The sequence below is a fragment of the Aythya fuligula genome, chromosome 17, assembly GCF_009819795.1.
Source record: "Aythya fuligula isolate bAytFul2 chromosome 17, bAytFul2.pri, whole genome shotgun sequence".
NCBI lineage: Eukaryota > Metazoa > Chordata > Aves > Anseriformes > Anatidae > Aythya > Aythya fuligula.
In genome coordinates this window covers 8860120-8879507 of record NC_045575.1, presented here as the reverse complement: position 1 = coordinate 8879507, position 19388 = coordinate 8860120, and the positions used below count along the sequence as shown (strand labels likewise).

The following is a 19388-nucleotide window of genomic DNA, read 5'->3' as shown; positions in this document are numbered from 1 at the left end:
GTGTTTCCTGGCACCAAAGAGCCTGGAAAGTGGCAATTGTTCTCGGCCCGTGACTTCATCCTGGAGCTCCGACTCACAGCCAGTTTTGTTCAGAACACCCAGGGGTTTTATATCAGCGACCGCAGGTTTTCAGGTACCTGCCATGTTAGGGAGACACTGTGTATTTAATGCTACACCGAACAATGGCTCGGACTCACTTCCTTGGGAGCGCTTTATTGCTACTTTCAGAGTGCTACACTTGTACTAATCCTGGCAGCATTCTGCAAAGCATTTGGGAACTGCCGGAAAGTTTTTCAAATTCTGCACAATGTTTTAATTATTTGAAAGGCTGAACCCATAAGACATTCTCTAAATAGGGTTGTTGTTTTTTTTTTGTATGTTTATGTTTTTAGCTATGCGTACCTTTCCTCACTGCATTTCTTGGGGAAAGGTTCTTTTATCCACAGAAAAATCACTCTATACATAACACCAGTTATTTACTGAGGTGTTCTACACTAAGAATCAGAAATCCCACTCTTGTTTCCTTAATACAGTTTATTTGTGTGGGAACGGGTATCCATTGAGACATGTGGTTATCTTTCTTAGGACAAATTAGATATGAAACGGTTAAAGAAGAAAAAATAGGTTTGGCCCTTTTTCATTTCTCTAGAATACACAAAGGAAGTCTATTTATTTTTAAGAGAATTTATCAAATGAGTATTGGGAATGCCTCTTTTTACCTTTTCTGTCCTCTGAAAGGAGAGAAGTATTCCCAGACATTAAAGGATGGGGCAAAAGCATTGTATCCTTAGTGGCAGAACTTTCCTTCCAATCATTTGACGCACTTTTGAGACAATCAGGTGTTAGAAAAAGAAAAAAAAAAAAAGAGAAGAGGATGTGAGCAGTCTGAATCATATTACATTTCCCTTTTCAGCTAATCAGCTTTCACTTTCTCAGTGTGTCAGAACCTATAAATCTAACGTTCGTTCATCCATAAATTCTTCTGAGGAAAAGAGAATTGACAACTTCTTCATTCCTACTGTAAAAGGACAAACCAGTACGGGACAAGGAGGGGGAAGAACCCATGAATCTACCTGTCGGTTTCTACATCCAATAAGCTCCATGGTTTCTGGGGTGGAAAAGGGTGTGTTCTGTTTTTTCAACAACAGAATAGTGAAACAGGTACACTGCCCAGCACTGGTGCAGTCAGATTTTACTAAAAGACTCTACTGTGGCTATTCCAGGAAATTAAACTGCAAAGACAATATAATTAGAATAGTACCAAAAACGGGCAGAAATCCAGATTTCTAAAATCCTTTTCCTGGCAAGATATCCTCTTAACAGTATGAATGCTTAAACTGTCAGCACAAGTTTTCAGAGTTAACTTATGAGAGATGAATTGAAGACATCAGACCTTTTCAAAATCATTTCAGAGGCAAGCTACCAAAGGCTTCTCTACACATGCTTCTTTGTACTATTTATCGGTACATTGGGGTATGACCTGAAAACATCTATCTATATGTAGAAATGCAAAAAAGTGGAGACAGTCCGATTTATAGGTATATTGATAGAGCTTTCCTCTGCAATGGAATGGAATTGTTATTCCTTACAACTGCCCTAAAGCAGAGGCTGTAACACTTAAAACTCTAAGCTTGGAAGCCAACAATTAACGGTAATGTTAGAGCAGCACGAGCATGCTGGGACAAGCCTTCAGGAAAGTCTTTGCTGCACTGGTCCACATGGAAAGGTAATCTCCGCAGCCCTAGGGAAAAGAATGCTTTCTATTTTTGAATGAGATGTCTGTGTTCATCAGCCTAAGTGCTGGATGACCAAAGTACTCACAAGAGACAAAACCAAACTGGACAGCTTGACACACATGATTTAAACTTGACAGGAGAGAGGAGATCCAAAACCTCAAACCTGAGAGCATAATAATTGGAAATTTGTTCTGTTTCTGCAGCCATGTTTCTTTTTCAGCAGGATAGGAAGCAAGTCTCTCCATTTGTAAGAGCACACTGCATCCTCCTAAGGACGAGAGAGGAAGGAAGGAGACTCCTGTATGCTCTGCCAGCTCTGGCCTCTCTTGGGGCTCTCTCTGCATCTTTCGAGCTTGCTGAACAACTTGCAAGTGCTGTCACAAAGCCTTTAATTCAAACCCAGCCCACAACACGTAGTGCTGCTCTGCACCCACAGGCAGACATACCCCATCACAACAAAGTGCTTTAGGGAGGCTGAGCTGAGTAGCAGCCCCTGTGCATGCGGCAAAACTTCCCTTGTCCCACATCAGCCTCCCTGGTTGCACACCAAGTCACAGCCAGTCTTATTCAGCTTTCCAGCTCTAGTGTTTAAATGTGCTTCTCTTCCTTTAAACTCCAGGGTGGAGAGCACAGAATAACCACCTTCAGGGCTGGAGTGGGGACAAGCTCCTGCCTGGGCCTAACACACACTTTGCGTGCAGATGCAGCTGGAGTTAGTCCAAGTCTTGCTAGCTTCTTCATGGCATGCTGCCTCTCCTCCCTTCACATTTAATGGACCCAAAGGGAAAATCCCCATCCATACCCTCCTACAAGCCTGCTCCACCAGCTGCAGGCAGAGTCCCCTGTTCTCCCCAGTAGGAAGAAGACAAGCTGACCTCAATCCCCTTTCTGTCCCCACCACGTATTGTTCTAGCTCCACTTTCCCACTGCGATCCTTCCGGTGCTGTTGGCCGTGGCTCAGAGCGCAGGTTATTGAGGTTATAGCACAATCCTGTCTAAATATGGAACGGCAGCTCCTAGGCAGCACCGTTGCAAAGCCGTGGACACGGGCTACGTGAGATCAGGGAATAACAGGAAAAAGAAACAACCAGAAAATCCAGCAACCAAGGTAGGCCCCTAGAAACATGGGCTTTGCTGCCCCCGCCAAATTACAAGGGACAAAGCAATGCTGCTCATTTAACTTTCCCCTCCTCAGCCCACCTTCAGATCTGCTGCTTTTACTGATGCTCGTTCCTCGCCACAGAGCCCCCCTCTGCCTCCCAGCCCATCCCGTGCTTACCTGAGGGGTATGCGGATCGCAATGATTCTGTCGATGGCGATAGCAAGGAGGCTGAAGATGGAGCTCTGAGTCAAGACCAGGACGAAGCAGGCAATGAAGAGGCAGCCATAGAAGAAGGCACAGAAGCCAGTGCTGATGGTGATGGCAAAGGGGATTGCCAGCACTCCCACCGCAATGTCAGCAGCTGCCAGGGACACCACGAAGTAGTTGGTGACGTTCTGCAGGTTGCTGTTCAAATAAACTGCCCAGCAGACCAGGATGTTGCCCAGGATGGCCAGCACCGCAATGACCAGTTCCAGGATGATGTAAGCTACGTCTGAGAGGAAGTCTTCCTTCCCATGTACTAGCATGGTGAGAGCGACCAGGCCAACGTGAGAACGTGCCAGAAAAGCTCAGCGTTCATATCTGCAGAGCACTGAACAGCCAAGACACCTCAAAGCTGTCCGGGGTCTGAAGAGCGCTCAGCTGCCAGCCGCTCACCCTCACACCTTTCTCCACATGGCTGCCGAAGATCTTGGCAGGAGCAGGCGTAAAGAGAAGAAAACAGGGCCTGCCAACTCCAGCCAAGTGGATTAACCAGATGTAGAGTAATTCAGACTCCGGCAGATGAATGGACAGGAGAATACCTCACGCAGCCAAACACTGCTTCCCAGGCCCCAAAGTCCGGCAGGCAACACGACACAGCAAGTGTGCTGGATGGCAGCGTCACATCGGCTGTGAATTTTTGTTTCCTGTTGACAATCACGCTGCTAGTCATGGCTTCCTGTCATACACACCATCCTCTGGTTCTCTTTTTCCCTTTTTCTGCCCAGGACTTGGGAAATATTCTCTTCAGCTGAAGCAAACATTCAACTTCTTCTGTAGTTTCCTTAAAAAAAAAATAATAACAATAAACAAACAAAAACCACATACGCTAAGTAATCAGCTCCACGGCGGAGATGGAAAAAGCAAAATCTCATTAAAGTGGCACATTAAATTGATAACGGATATTAAACAGACCTAGAAGAATACATCATTGGCAAAAGTCTCACATTTTGTCTATCCTGAAAGCTGCAGGGCCAGGCCCAAGGTTCAGGAAGGCAGTGTTTCACAGCGGTGATGAGAAACAAGGGACGTTTTGTTTTCGAGGCTACCAACTGAGCTGGCACTTCAGCAGCTGCTCACTAGTCTGCCCTGAAACATGAGAGCCCCATTAATTACGCCCTGGCAAGCGCTGTGGCTGCAGGGAAGCAAGGTGGAGGAGCCTTTTCACATACACCTGTCTCCCTCTGGTCCCAAACCCAGCACTGGGCCATCACGTGCTGCCCACCCTCACGTACTTTGCCACAGAGGCATGCTGCACAAATATGCTGCTCTGCGATGACACGAACATTTATTCATTTACAAGGAGATGATGCTGCTGGCATGTGTTCACCCTGTTCTTGTACCTGCTTTTTCCTCCAAGTCCACAGATACTGAAACACAATCAGCAGCAGGGAAAATAAATAGTTCAAGGCACCCCAGAGAGTACTTATCAGTACTCTCCTGCTGAGAACAGACACCCTTTACAAGCGTCTCTTTAGGTTCCTCTCCTGCAACACCATCTTTTTGCTCACATAAACATTTACCCTACAGGCAAGCCATTTTATTTGCTATGCCTCTATTATACATAACATTTTTTTGCATCCTCACATTCTGATACACTTTATAGATAAGGTCGGCTTGATTCTTTGACTACAACCAGCCAGAAACACACCCAAGACGTACCCCTCCCAGAAAGACACACACAGGCACAACGCCACCAGCATCTCCTGGAGCACACGTTCATGTTCCTGCATCATACACACAAACCTGGACTCAACGTGGTGCCGTCTGCAGGGAAATCCAATCCCTCCAGCTGCCATTTCACAAGAACAGATACACATCGTCTCCATGTGCATGTGCCTCATTTGCACACTGATCTTGTGGGTCACCTCGCGTCTCTGCTTTCAGGTGTGTTTCACCCCAGTCTCAGGTAAAAATATAGCAAGAGAATACAGTGCCCTGAGCTTTGTTGCACAGTCAAGAGAGTTGTTTGCTGTCTTATCCTGTCATTCCAGAGCGGGTTTTAAACCTCGTTTAGCAGACTTTAGTAGAAATATTTTCTCACTAATTTAAGAGAACAGCAACCTGAAACACCAGGGTTGGGAGAGAGAGACATTGCACTAACTGAAAAATGACTAACTCAGTTTCAGAAGCAGCATGCGCCTCCAAACCGAAAGCTTTTTGGTACCTCATCCATAGCTGACCTGCTGTGGTCTAACCCAGTGGAGTTTCATGCCTTCACAGTTGACTGTTTTGAATTCAGAAACCTAATTTCACAGGACAAAATAAAAGGGTAAAGACAGCGATAATAAATGAAAATATGATTAACTCGTGATTCACATCTGATCTCAGGCATATAATCTAATTTTAGACCTTTCATTGATTTAGAGCTCTATTGCTAATGCTGCATTTGAAAGGAAAGTGAATGGCTCTTGGTGGTTTGGATGTGTTTCAAAAACCTAGCTTCTCTCCACCTTCAGCAATCTTCTGTATGTGTTTTGTTTGGTTTGTGTGGAAGAAATGAACAGAACAGATTAGTTTGTGATATAGCTATTAAGAGGGAGATAATGATCATCCATTTAATCTTTTCTAAAGAACAACAACAAAAAAAAAACAAGTCTCTACATTATCTTTTTAGCAAAAACCCTGTTTGTCACTGACCTCCCATAGATTGTTTCCTTGTTTCTACCTTCTGAAATTCCAGGGATGTCAGCGATGTGCTCCTACATCACTTCTGTAGCATCTGATTGTCCATTTCAAATCCCAATAGGTTTGTTTCAAGGCAGCAATAATGAAAACTCCCCAGCCCGACTTCCAGAGAAGGAGATTTGAGTTAATATCAGATAGAGACAACGAAAATTGTGAGGGAAAGAAAACAAAGGGCAAGATGAAAGCTAAACTACAACGCTTCGTGTGCAAGAGCAAGAAAGGGGCTGGTGGGGGAGAAGGCAGGAAAAAGGTGGCAGGAGACAAAAAAACAAACAAGGGAAGCAGTGGGGAAAAACAAGTCCGTAAGAGAAACACTGTGCACATCCGTCAGATGAAGGCTCTAACTGGTTCGGGCTCCCATTTTGTTTAACCTGACTCTTTCACTGGCTCATCTCAAACATGTTTTCCAACAGGACATGGAGTGAAGCAGCAAACCTACACAGCAGAGGTCCCCCTCATGGCAATCATTCAGCACAAAGAGGAAGCTGAATTACTGACAGCTCTCCACATAACCTGAAAAAGCACAATGCTGGAATATGAAATTTGATGACCACATCACAAACTGTTCTCTAGCACTGCAGTTTTTAACCTTCTCCTTCAACTGTGTGCTTCATGGCCTGATTTTAACTTTTTAATACAGCTTTGAATTTGTTTGGTCCCATTTCCCATCCCCCTTCACAAACAGTGGCCTGACAGTTGAGCCCCAGCTCTGGCCATTTATCCCGAGGCAAGCTGTGAGATGTTATGCCCAGAAGAGGACAACATGTCCTTCCACCCCACTCTGCTCCCAGATGGGCTGGAAAACACTTAAGAGTTCTGCAGAGCCAGCACATCTCAGAAGAGAAATGACCAGAGCTGAGCAGGTGTCCCAGCCACGACCGAACAACATTTTGTGTCCGCTTCACTTCAGCGCCAGAGCTTCTGCAGAAGCAACTGCTGTTAGAAGCAGGAATTATTATTATCAGCCACCCAACGCAGCACATCAGGGGCCTCACTCGCTGCTTACAGAAGGTGTCACCACCCACGAGGTTCCCATATTTGGCCCAAGCTTCCCTCTCGTTTTATTCACCTCTCGCTATGTCAGCCTGCTGCAGCCTTTACCCAACGTGATGAGACTCAAATTGCAGACACATTTGCCACTTGCTTTTAAACAAGTACAGGTCCACTCTTTCTGTGTGTATGACTAGAAATTTACTGCACAGAGACAAAATGAAATGCAGACCACCTAGAAAAGAAGACATACCCAGAGGCAATACAGAATTTATTGTAGAATCATCTACTTCATGCACGACCCAAAGGCTCAGCAACCAGGTCTGACAATACAAAATTAATTAACAACTTGTTTTACTCACTGGGGAAGTGTATATTTAACAGCTCAGGCCCTTCAGGGATCAATATGGCAAGCCTCCTGAAACTTCAGAAGAATAACCTGTATCACACAACATGCTGGACAGCTACAATTAGTATTTCTTCTCAAGCTCATGTTTTGTTTTGTTAATTGGATTAATTCTTCCTTGATACCTTGGGCTATGTTCCGGCTTTCTCCCCATTATTAAATAAGCCTTTCTTGCCACTCACGAACCTGTAAAGCTGTTGCTCTGTTCATTTTTAGTGACTTGGAACACTCTGTTCTCTCCCATATTTCAGCCTCAGTGAAAAACTGCTCCTTGAAAATTCAATAAAGCATCTGAACAGCGTGTTCCCATGGAGCAATTCAGCACTGGAGACCAAGCAAGCTTTTGTTTGGCATCTCCAGTTGGCTTTGGACAAAGGTGTTGCCCCTTCACTCTCCTGAGCACCAAAAGATCAAGGTGAGCCTTTGGCCACTGCTTGCTCCCAACCACCCACCTCGAACAAACTCCTTCCCAGCACTTGGCCTCTTCAGGCTGAGCTCAGGCACCTCAGCTTTGGCTTCATGCTGGGAAGACGACGCACCCTCCACACCACGTGCCAGACACATGACACGTCTGTGACACAGTTTGACAGCTATTCTTACATATTAGCAAAATCTCCTGGGGTACAACAGTCCGCAAGGCACTCAAGACATCTATGGGCATGCAGGTGGCAGGCGGCAGTGTCCCCAGCCTCCAGAAAGGATTGGTTTCTCCTCGTCTGCTTCAGGATGGGGCGAGCAAGGCAGCAGCACAGCAGGCAGCTCGGGAGGCCACGGGGGAGTCTTCACCAAGCCCCATTCCACAGATCACAATCTACATCTCCTGACAACATGACCCTTCCCAGGTACCAGCCACGTACAGATTACCTAGCTCCCTTAGGGAAAATCCTTGCATTCACACGTGGCTGCAAGCAGAGAAGTAGTGCTGCTACATCGTTTCCTACTTTCCAAAGCCTGGAGGGGGAGATGCTTGTCAGCTTTTATGCTCTCAAAGCCCTTCAGCTCAAAGAGGATCTCACTATCTTTTCAATCCAGGTTTCCAAGAAACCTTGCCTCTCCCCATTTCTTCAGAGGATCGAGTCACAATAAACAAGTCAATGTGCACATAGGCACTACACAAAAAGCTCACTGCAAACAGTGAAAACAGCTGTCCTTCAGGGGAGAACAACATGAATGGCAGCAACGACGCTTTCCAGCATTGCCTCCTGGTTTGCTTTCTGAAGTTTGGTATTTTATAGTTCAGAGAAGCTTCCCCATAACCCTAACTGGTCGCATGAGCCCGGTGTGCTGGGAGCTGTTGGAGAGCAGCCTTTCTGCCTCCCTGCCCTACTGAAGGATGGAGGGACGTGACGGCGTGAGGCAGGAAAGGGGGCAGGATGGAGGCATCACCCTTCTAACCATGACACAATTTTTCTGGTTTCCCTATTCGCTTGATTATTGGCTGCTGGCTACATGACCTTTAGGTCATCTGCTTTCAGTAATAGGAGGAAATTAAATATTAATAATAGACTATTTCCCTCTAGACTGTTCTTTGTTAACAAAGAATACAAGTGAAACAAAGCAGGCAAAATTATCATCACTCCATGCTCTTGGTTTTCAGATACCTGGAGCACTTGCAGTTTCCCTCAGGCTTCCCTGGAGTTAGAGCCACCCAGTGTCCTGGCACACCTGCCTGAGGGACGCCCACACAAGGGCAGATCACAGCAATGACCAAAATTCCTTGTTCTATCCCTTAGTCTTACGCTTGCTGAGCATAATTTCAGACTTCACCCAAAATATTATAAGTTACTGATGCTCTGACTGAGGAAAAATGCAGGGCCAAGTACCTTTGGAAGTGCAGAGCTTGTCTTCCTTTGGGGAGTGAAGTCTTCCTCCGATGTAAACCCTACAACAGGGCAACGGAACAGCTTTGCAAATTCTGCAGAAATACTGAACAAAATGGAGGCTTCAGCTTTGCTGAACTCAGTCTAATCCCATCTTACAGGAAAACAGCAGCCCTCCAAGACTTAGAAGTTGCACTTCACATACTTGTGAAAGACAAAAGAAATGTTTTTTCAGATCTATACTGCCCCAGATGGGGAAGAGAGACAACATTTCTTCTTCTGGTTCCCCCTCTGTTACAGTTCAGGCCCAAAAGGGAGCCTGAACTCGCACCAACAAGCACAGTGAATTTGGGTGCAAAGTTTTTATTGACGAGAGGATTACTGGATACACCCATGCTACTGCACCTGTGACAGCTACAAAACCTGTAAGCAATCATACCCTTCAAGCCTGTCGTGTGTCTCTCCTCTACCTGTTTATTACCAATATAAAATCACAAAACAAAATAGCCCAGGAAGAAAACCCCACTGAACAATGAGCAAAGGTCATAATGCTGATGAGCTGGCTAACAAAAATGGCTAATCTGAAACCAGTGCTTCAGCTTCGCCTCCTGCCCTCCAAGTGCTAGGAGTGGATTAATTTTTATTGCAGTAGCGGAAGGGAAGACTGGAGCAGAACACATTTGACCATTACTTTTTCCTAAGTGGATGTTATAAATGTTTAAAAGCAAGCAGGGAAAAAAAAAACTCACATTAATTATTCCCATTCTAATGGTCACAAAAAGCCAGGGAGGGCAAAACTAAGTAAGGCTGAATGACCAGCAGTTAAATAAGCCAGATCAAACAAACAAACAAAGGCAAAAGACTCTCCTGTGTCCACTAGAATAAAGCCTTACTGGGCAGCAGGCACCATGACATCCCCCCAAAAGGCACAGAAACATGGTGGATTTTTTTTTTCCACTTGCATCCAGGATTGGTGATGCTAATTTACCTACAGTGGCATTTCCAAAATAAATAAATAAATAAAGCACTCAAGTAAACTTTCATAAAACAGACATGTAAAAAAGCATAATTAAAACAACCAACCTTGGCCAGAAACAAGTTACTACTGCCAATATCACCCACAATGTCTCTGAGGATCCATTTTTCTTTTCCTGTGTGAGGAAAGAACTCAAAAGCAAATTTTGCCTCCCCACAGCCCCACCAAAACCAGCTGTGTTCACACATACAGAGCATTTCCTTCAAGAACAAAATAAGAGAAATGAGGAAACAGGATTTCAAGAAGAGGTGACCCACTGAGGAATAGAGGCCAGGGAGGAATTTGCTCCGAAAATATTTGTCATATTGCTAATGCATCCATTCTGGTATACTTTAAAATAATTCAGTAGACTTCTCTCCAGATGTGACTTCATCTCTCATTTTTGTATGAAGTTTCCAGACAGGCAGTTCCGAATTAGGTACATCTGTTGATTTTGCTGTATTTTTATCCAGCTCCCGAGTCCTATTTGCCTTCCCTAACGACAGGCTTGCTCCCCGCCAGGCCTCGCGAGCCCCCCTTGCTCCCTGTGGGCTCTGCCCCTGTGCAGGTTGCAAGTGGCGTTTGCCCAGGCTCTGCCCCCTAAAACAACCCCACCACAGCGCAGGGACTGCTGCCGTACCACGTCAGCCAACATCCTGCCTTCCACCCTAGAAGGAATAAAGCTCTTTCCATCTCCCCTTTATGTGGCTGAAAACGACTCCCCAGCTGTCCTTTCCGATCCTAATAAAGGCACCGCACGCTACGAACGGAGATGAGCAAACCCTACCTACCTCCGAGCCAAAGCAAAGCTCTCTCATCTGTGGCTCATTCACTGACCCCTCGGAGCAAGGGTTATAGCTGAGGACCCACCAGGAAGCTCCGTTCCCACCCAGGTGGTTTGACTCATCTACCCAGAGCACAAAAAGCAGCCCAGCCTCCGTTGGGTTGCTCACACAGCCCATCACATCCTTCCTCCCGGCTCGCTCCCTTCTCTTATCGTTTTGAGCCGTGACACAGCGGCAGCACTCAGCCCGTGCCCCACAGAAACGGCCGTGGTGCGTGCCCCAGCACCCCCAGAGCTCCCCCAGCCCCACTGACCTCCACTTCTGCTAGGAGGGCTGCTCGCTGCTGGCTCCATCAGAGGGATCACACGTGCACTCCTCGTGCCCTGCAACCCCGTATCGGCTGGGTTTTGGCTGATACAGGCTCCCTGCTCCCTCCCGTGCCCTGGGGTGTGCCCTGGACCCTCGCACACGCAGGCTGTGCACCAGCACGCTTCAGCCTGCTTGCTTCACCTCAGCTCATCAACCAGCTACCACTGAAAAAAACATTTAAACTGATGATGCTGGTGTTGTGTGTTCATCCCCAAATCCAGACAAATGACAAATTTTCTGCCTACTTAGTTTGGTTCCAGCTACTCTTCTTTCCCCCCCCCTTCCTTTTTAATGTACTTACCCTGCCTTGCTAATCCCTGTTTGCTCTGTGTCACACCTCCCCAACCCCTTAGTGTTTCTGCCTCACGGTCACAAAGCTATTCAAGACCTTTTAGGACTCTGCCAACCTCTGTGGGTAAGGAGGAGTTGATGCTCTGACGAGGTCTCAAGGCCACGTGCTCTCCTTGTCCCTCCCTCTTCTGTTTGCTGTGACTTGCACCACACTTCTGTCACTCCTGCAAAATGACTTGCATTTTCACTATCAGTCAGCCCCAGCAATACAACAGGCCCTTCTAGAGGTACTCCTCAAAGCGAGCTGTTTCCCCCCCCCCCCCCCCCCCCCCGAAATCCTTGATTATAATTCAATTTAGGAAGAACTCTCCAGTGTTGCTGCTTATTGATCCTAAAGTCTCAGCGTTTAGCTGATGCTCTGAGAACCCTGACAAAGCCCTTCCTTCATTTCCTAAGTCCTTGTGCTGTGGTAAAAGCACATCCGCTGGCAAGTAACAGCCTGCTGCTTCTGCTTGCTTCCTTCTCCAACTGCTTGGGCCAGAGACACCCAGTTCTGGTGGAGAGAGCATGCACTGCTGTGCAAAATGACATTTCTACAATTTCTTTCTGTCTACATCAAACCAGCGCACTGGAGAACCAGTAGCTATTCATAAATCACTTTATAAAACATTTTACTGGGCTGAGCAGCTTGGTAGCTTGTTTATGAGCAAGCACGCTTGTCTACAGGAAGCTGAAAGACGACCAGCAGCAAGTAGCCTATTACAATACAAACAGCTCTACCGCACTTGAGAAGTGGTCCCTCTCTCCCCTGAGAAGAGATTTTACAGTTTCTGCATAATAAGAGACAATAAAAAGCACCAGCTGTAAAGGAACCAATAACCACCATCACAATAGCTGAACCAGGACAGACCAGAAAAGGAACAGCAGCGTTTGACTTCAAATGCAGAAGATGTGAGTCAAGCCAAGATGGAAGCCAGGGAGGCACCCAGAGCAGGCGCCCCCAGACTTTTAGTCTCTCAAGAGGACTGTGTCCAGCTCTTGCTTGCTGAAATCACACAGCGCAGCTGTATGGTGGCTACACAGAGTAAAAGGAAGATCTCCCTTCAAGAGAGGGGCAGGCAAAACAACAAAAACCATCAAGGAGTCCTCTTCCAGTCTTCAGCCCACAAACAGCTTCTTACCTTCTTGTATCCTGAAGAGCGGGCACCATGCAGATGTTCCAGAAAAAAGAATCCCCCTCAATCTTCTAGGTCTACCCATGTTACAACCCTTATGCATCATAATGCTCCAGCACAGTTTGGATCAGCATTTAAGCAAGCTGACAAAGTCAGGTATCTCAACTCTTAACAGATCCAGCTAAAGAGGCCGGATTTCTGAGAGAAAAGCACTTTTTGGCATCGGGGTATTTTAAAGAACCCCCGACCAGGCAGCCCTTAGCACAGGTCATTTCTCCCCAAAACCAAAGCTGTAGAAGACTTAACTAACTTTAAAAAAGTCAGTGTGCTTCCCTGCACATGCTCCAGGAACTGTAATGGTGCTGGTGCCTGCCCAAGACAGTCTGATGTTATTTTCCATCATCCCATTGAACCTGGGCACTGACCTGTGGATTGGACGTATGTGGAAACTGTAATTATTCAAATCAATTTCAACCACGTGTCTTTCTTCTGAAGATCGTATTAAACAACCACACACTTAGCTGTCTTTTATCCTGGGAAATGTTTCCTATGGAAAATGCCAGCCTGTGCCCAGGTATATGGATCTAATACTGAAACCAAAGCTGTTATCAACACGAAATACGATACTTAACAGCCTACTTCCCTTAACTCCTTAACCTTAACAACTGATTCATACCAGGATCTGGCAATCCTATTCTGGGGGAACCTCAGCAACCAAAACGTCAGGTCGGTGTGTAGAGGACTTTGTTGGTGTGAGAAGGGAGATGTGGATAACTGGGCACACAACAGAACAGACGAGGAGAACAGAAACACTTCGGCTCCCCTCGTAAGAAAATGAAAAGGAGATAAGAAGCGAGAGGAGGCTTTGTAAAACCGAGCCAAAATAACCTCAAAGAAGCAAGAGCAGGAGAAGAATGGCAGAGACATTGAGATCTGAATACTAAACAAGGAAAGAAACTACTTCTAACAGGAAAAACAGTGCAAACTTCACACCCACAAAAAGATGCATTAAAACAGCAAAATGACACCAAATTACACTTCCCTGTGTTCAACAACATTACTCACTCAGATGCACAAGGACTCTGGTGCAGAGAGGTATGCAGACATGACCCCCAGCTGGCGCTGGCTCGGGCTCAGCTGAGCGAACGATCAGATCCCTCTCCTGCCCTCCTTGAGGAGCTGCTGAAGAAGGATCCACACGTGTCCCTGTGACAGGAGGCAGGGAGCGCTCTATCTCGGCTGGCTGGCAGATAAAAGAGCCCCAATCTGCAAGCACCGGAGGCCTCCTGAGAACGGCTGAGTGCCTTCCACCCTGGATCTGAGTGTAATCACAAATGCTAATCGACGTACAGACAGAAGCCCAGCATGTCATTCGTCACGTCTCCAAAGCTGCAGGAAAACCCCCCTTTCCTCTCCTTGAAGCAGCAAGGGACAGGAAGATTCCCTCATCCTCTGTACAAGAGAGCCTTTCCCTCCCCCTGTCCCTGGCTCAAACCATCTCTGCAAGAAGTTTCACCCCCCGCTAACTCCTCCATTGTCTCAGATGCATTGTTTGCAAATGTTCCCTAAAAATGCAGTGGAAAGTATTCAGTATTCCTGTTTTTAGGTCTTTCCACATCCCCATGTAACACCTGGCCTTTATCTTGTTACCTGTCAGACAGTGATAAGCCTGCTGCATGCAACCTCTGACCTATCATCGAAGATAAACACGATCCATCTTGTAGCTGTCATTTCTTTTCAAATCCTGCCTTCCACTGCTGTAGTTGTAGCAAATTACTTATTTTATTTGGACTTGAAATGTGTAACTTTTCAAAACATATAGAGATAAGTAAAATTAAAAATAACACTAGCAATAGCCTCAAAACAAAGTTTCAAGCCTGGCCTTCCTGGCACTGGATTTACTGCTGCTTTGAGAGCAGGGAGGTTCCAGCACTCCTGCTCTTGTATATCTTTTGTGATGGCATTTGGATATAATTTCTGTACGATTTGTTGTATTTTATTCTTTTTTTTTCTCTTCTTATTTAGTCAACTAATAGGCCCAATGACAGAAAAGCAACCGTTCTCCAAAGCAAGTCAAAATAAAGTGATGGGGTTTGAGCTGGTTGCTTAAATGTAAGTGGATAGGGACATCTAAAGTGCTCCAAACCATCACCAGAGCCTCTGCCATCACTTCAGAAAGGCACGTGTCTCCCTCAGGTACTATCCTATTCTCTGCCAGCCCCACTGGGATGCCACACACAGCACTGATGTCTGCTTAAAGCACTGAATTAAACCCCGGGTGTCCTGAACAGGAAGGGACAACGCTTGTGCTCAAACACGTGCCAAAGCTTTGTTAACACTTTTGCCTAACACCAGCGATCACCCTGAACACAGATGTTTTACAGAAGCCATCTTGATGTGCTTGGCTCTTCTCTGAACTTTCCAAAGCATTCCTTCAGTGGCTCATCAGTTCTTTTCATAACCTCATCGTTGTGTGTTTATCCCAGCAACTTTATCCTCACTTTGCAGTCACACCACCATCCGGAGATGTAGCACAGCCTACTTGCCCCATCCCTCCCACGCTGCTGCCTACCTCAAGCCATACAGGCACAAACTAGCCACGTTTCGTATGGTTTGCTCCTTACAGAACTCAGGTGGAAGAGGGAAAGAGATCACACTCTTACGAACTGCCACTTAACTACTCCCTGCATTTGCTGAAGGAGTTCTACGTTCTCTTTGTTGATTCCTCTGTGGGTTGCCCACCATGGGCAAATGAGTTACAGCAAAGGAAATTGAAGCTGGACATCAGGATGTGTCCTGCATTGCAGGAAAGCGTGGAGACTCCACCGCAGGTCTTAAGGAGCAGGATGGAGAAAGAGCTGTCACAGGAAAGGCACAAGCACAGCTGATCCTGCCTTTGGGCAGAGGCATGGATTAGATGACCTCAAAGTACCTCCTGAGGATATTTTCCATAATTGAGAGTTGTATGCGCCATCTGGCCATTCCGATCTACAGAGGTTTACTTTAGAAAAAAAAAGTGCAATACAACCAATAATTCTTCCTGACTCAGATGCAACCTTAGTGAGGGGAAAGGCATCTTCTGATTCTACAGAAGAAACGGAAGCCTTCAGAGATTAAACCACCTTCAGTGCATCTGCCCAGATCCACTTACCCTCCAGAGGCAAAATGCTGCCGGTTCTTTACTCCTAATGGACCAAACCACAATCCAGCTGCATGAGCATCACATTAAGCAACTTTCTCTTCCTTTTTAAAATGAAAAGAGAGGCAAGGAATCAGTGCTGTTGCATTCAGGTAGTTTGCCAAGGCTGTTCAGATGCTATTTCCAGATGTCAAACCTGAAGGTGATCCATGATGAAACCAAGCTTTCTGGTCCTAAGTAACAGACCCCTGATGAAAGGGGCTGCCTGGCTCTACACTGATACGTGAGAACCCTCCCCGATTCCTTCAATCACAGATCAAGATCTTGTTTTTTAGCTAACAGTCTAACAACAAAAGAAGAAGAAAAAAGAAAGAGCTTCAATAGCCCATCTTTATTTTCAGATGGAAAGCATACCACAAGGAAGGACCTAGAGAGTTATTTACCATCCACAGAGGATGAAGAGAATTCAAGAGCTGTTCAAAGCGAAGGACAAACTTTGCAGTGCAGTAAGAGACAGATGCCAATGCCAGCCTTCGGATGAAAAAAATACCTCACTCTCGCAGCTGCGCAGAACTCTCAGGCAGAGCTTAGCCACAACATGCTTCGTTCCATTTCACATGCATAAATGTGGGTGGAAACATCACACCAAAGCGAAGAGCTGAAGCTCAGTGAAAACGTTTTGGTCGAAACATCTGTGAAACCTTAAGCCTCCTGTATAGACGAGATCACACAATCTACAGCTACCACGCAGAAAGGAAGTGGTGAAGGTAGGGGGTTTTCCATCCACGCCAGATGGAAAAGATGCCAGGCTCAAGACCGGAGGGGACATGCATGGCCAGCCAGCCCAGACCCTTCAGAGAAACGTAACTGAAAGGAAGAGTGAAGATTTACAACTGACCCTCCAAGCCTCCTGCTGGACTGAGCTTTTCCCAGTGGTTCTTAAGAGGGCTTAACCACATGGCTCAGCATAAAATCCACTATTGAAGATTAAACAAAAAGATGAATAGCTTTCAAAAGTTGATTACATTCAAAAGCAATAGTGCCAGCAACCCTTATGGAGACATCCTATTAAAATATCAGCAGAAATAGAAATGCAAATACAGGAGACCTGGTAGGAGGCTTTTGAACCCACTGTCAGAAGGACAGAGGCTAAGAACGTCATTACTGGGCTGACATCCCCTGATCTGGCACAGAATCATGCTGATTCCATTTTTTAGATATAAAAATATGTACGGAAAGAGAGACAGATTATGTACACCTGTAAATTGCAGACTTGTCCCAGGAACAGCGTTAAAAAGGAGTCTGCTTGCCTTTTTTTTGTGTACCCTGAAATAGGTCATTTTTATTTTATATATACACATACATGTTTGCAGTCTGTACCCATGTGTTTCCCCTACAAATTCAGAGGTTCATAGCTTTCCTAGAATTTAATCCATTTGCCACATTAGACAGGATTTCGTTTCCATACTATTTATGATTACAATTACATTTATATTGATTTTTTAAAATGGAAATTCAAAACACGGTATTTTTTCCACAGGTCTAATTCAATTTAAATATTTCTCATATGCCTGTTGGTTGTTATCTAATCTTTTTGGCAATATGCCTGGGGGGGGTGTCCCTCTGTAACGGCAGGAGCTGGCCATGCTTTCCCTCATGCAGAAGAATGGATTTATCAATTACTACAGTTCTTGTGTTACACAGGTCTGAGACTTACCAGTCAGATAAGAAACCTGAAAACAAATACATCCAAAGATAGAGTTATCTAATAGTTGACCATCTGCTTAGGAAAATAATTTTAAGTAGTTAAGGCAATTCTATTAACTAGTATTTGCCAAATGAGTCACGTTGCTTAAGTTAACCCTTCCTTTCTCCTCTGTGGCCCCTCTGCCCAGAACAGTTTGGGAGAAGGTACTTGGCCACCTTTACTATTTTTAAGCTAGCAACAAAGTCAGCAGTACGTCTGCACTCAAGATCTACCCCAAGCTCACACCGCACCAGGACATAAAAGAGCATTAAAGTAACCGGGGAGCTTCTGGACGACACTTACACCACACCACAACGCGCAGAAAGGTCTCCTCCCAGGAACGTCCCCACAAAGGCACCGCACGCCGGGAGCGCACCTGCTGCTCGACGCTCTCCTCCACGATGAGCTGCGGCACCTCCGCCAGGACAGGTCACCCCGGCAGGGCCCAGGAGCCCCGTCCCGCGGGGCAGAAAGCCTTCTCGCACATCCCTCCAGCAGTTCTGGCAGCAGCTGGCCCCGCACAGCCCGATGCCCCTTTCCTTCAGCAGCCCTCTCCCCATAGTGCAGCACCACCGGGCCCCTCGGGGCCTCGCGGCTCCACCGACATCCCCGCCATGCACCCACGCTGAGGGAGCACCCGGTCAGGGTGGCAGGGCCGCTGCCCCCAACCTGTTTGGGTCACTTGGCACAGATGAGTCAGGGTCAGGGCTTGCGAAGCGAGGAGCGGGATAAACTGCGTGCGGGTTTAGTGCCGTCTACTAAGTCCCTGCCCTTTTTCCCTTTCGCCTGATTGCAAAGTGCGTGGAAATCTCCCTTGATAAACGCTACGGAGCAGCTTACAGGATGCAGGGTGCTCCTCGGGAATCGCTGTTTCACAGCTGATTGCTTTCGAGCACGAACAGCAGCCGAAGAGCCGGCAGGAGGAGGAGGAGGTCTGGGTGCAGGCGAACAAAGTCCAGCGCCCGCTGTCTGGAGGCAGAGCCGCGGGGCAAACAGCTCCGGGCGCGGGGGTGTGGCGGGGACTGACAGCTGGGAGCGAGCAAGGCGCGAAGAGCCGAAGAAACCCACGCGGGCCGGGGCAACTTACAGCCAAATCTCGCCGGTCCCGTGGGCAGCGGAGGCAGGAGAGCTCCGCTCAGGCGCCGCGGGGGAAGTTGAACCTCTCCCGGCAACGGCCGGGGCCCGGCAGCCGCCCCCCGCCGCCCCTCAGCGCGGGGCCGGGCCCGCCTCACCCACCTGCCCCCGGGGCTCCGGCTCCGGCTCCGCGCCGCTCCGCACCTCACGGCCGCTGCCCCGCTCCCGCCCCGCGGCGCCCTCCGCCTCAGGACGCGGGCAGCCCGGCGGCAGGGAGCCGGCGGCTCCCCCTGGAGGGCGGCGCGGGTGGAGCGGGGCGGAGCGGAGCCGAGCCGGGCCGGGCCCCCCCGGAGCCCTCTCAGAGCCCCCGGCGTTACCTGGCGGAGGGGCAGCACCGCGAAGCGGCTGCGGAGATCCAGGGCTTGGCTTGAGGGACCTGCGAGTGACAGAAAAAGGGGCTTTTAGAGCCTTACAGCCGAGTGTAATGACGGGCAGGGAGAGGAGGGCTTTCCCTGTAAGCAGCCAGGTCTTTCTAGGCTGAACTCCTGCTGAAACCTACCGCCGGACCAGGCGGCACCACACAGTGCTCCCAGGGTTACACACAAACTCCCAGCTCCCTCCAGTCTCTGCTTCCCCTCATCACCACCAGCAGAAGGGAAAGGGGATCCCCACACACTAACTACTCTGGAAGTGTTTAAAAACTCACAATAAAGATATTAAATATTTCACAGAAGTTTCACATTTCCCACTGGGCAGGCTGCAGCGCAGGCCACAGCAGTGCCTGTCGGGC

The 19388-nt window shown here is 47.4% G+C and overlaps 1 protein-coding gene across 2 annotated transcripts in view; it reads right to left on the bottom strand.

Annotated features, from left to right (window-relative positions):
- ADORA2A (adenosine A2a receptor) overlaps nucleotides 1-18817 on the bottom strand; it is a 28420-nt gene extending 9603 nt beyond the window's left edge. The window contains exons 1-2 of one of the 2 annotated variants that reach the window (XM_032199269.1): nucleotides 18761-18817; nucleotides 3016-3883 (exon numbers count right to left, since the gene is read on the bottom strand). In XM_032199269.1, the coding sequence (XP_032055160.1) occupies nucleotides 3016-3365 (350 nt within the window). In that variant the 5' untranslated portion in view covers nucleotides 3366-3883; nucleotides 18761-18817. Of the gene's footprint in view, nucleotides 1-3015; nucleotides 3884-17827; nucleotides 17908-18760 lie in introns of those variants that run through there. The other variant, XM_032199268.1, reaches the window with a different exon arrangement.
- Between the last annotated feature and the right edge of the window lie 571 nt (nucleotides 18818-19388).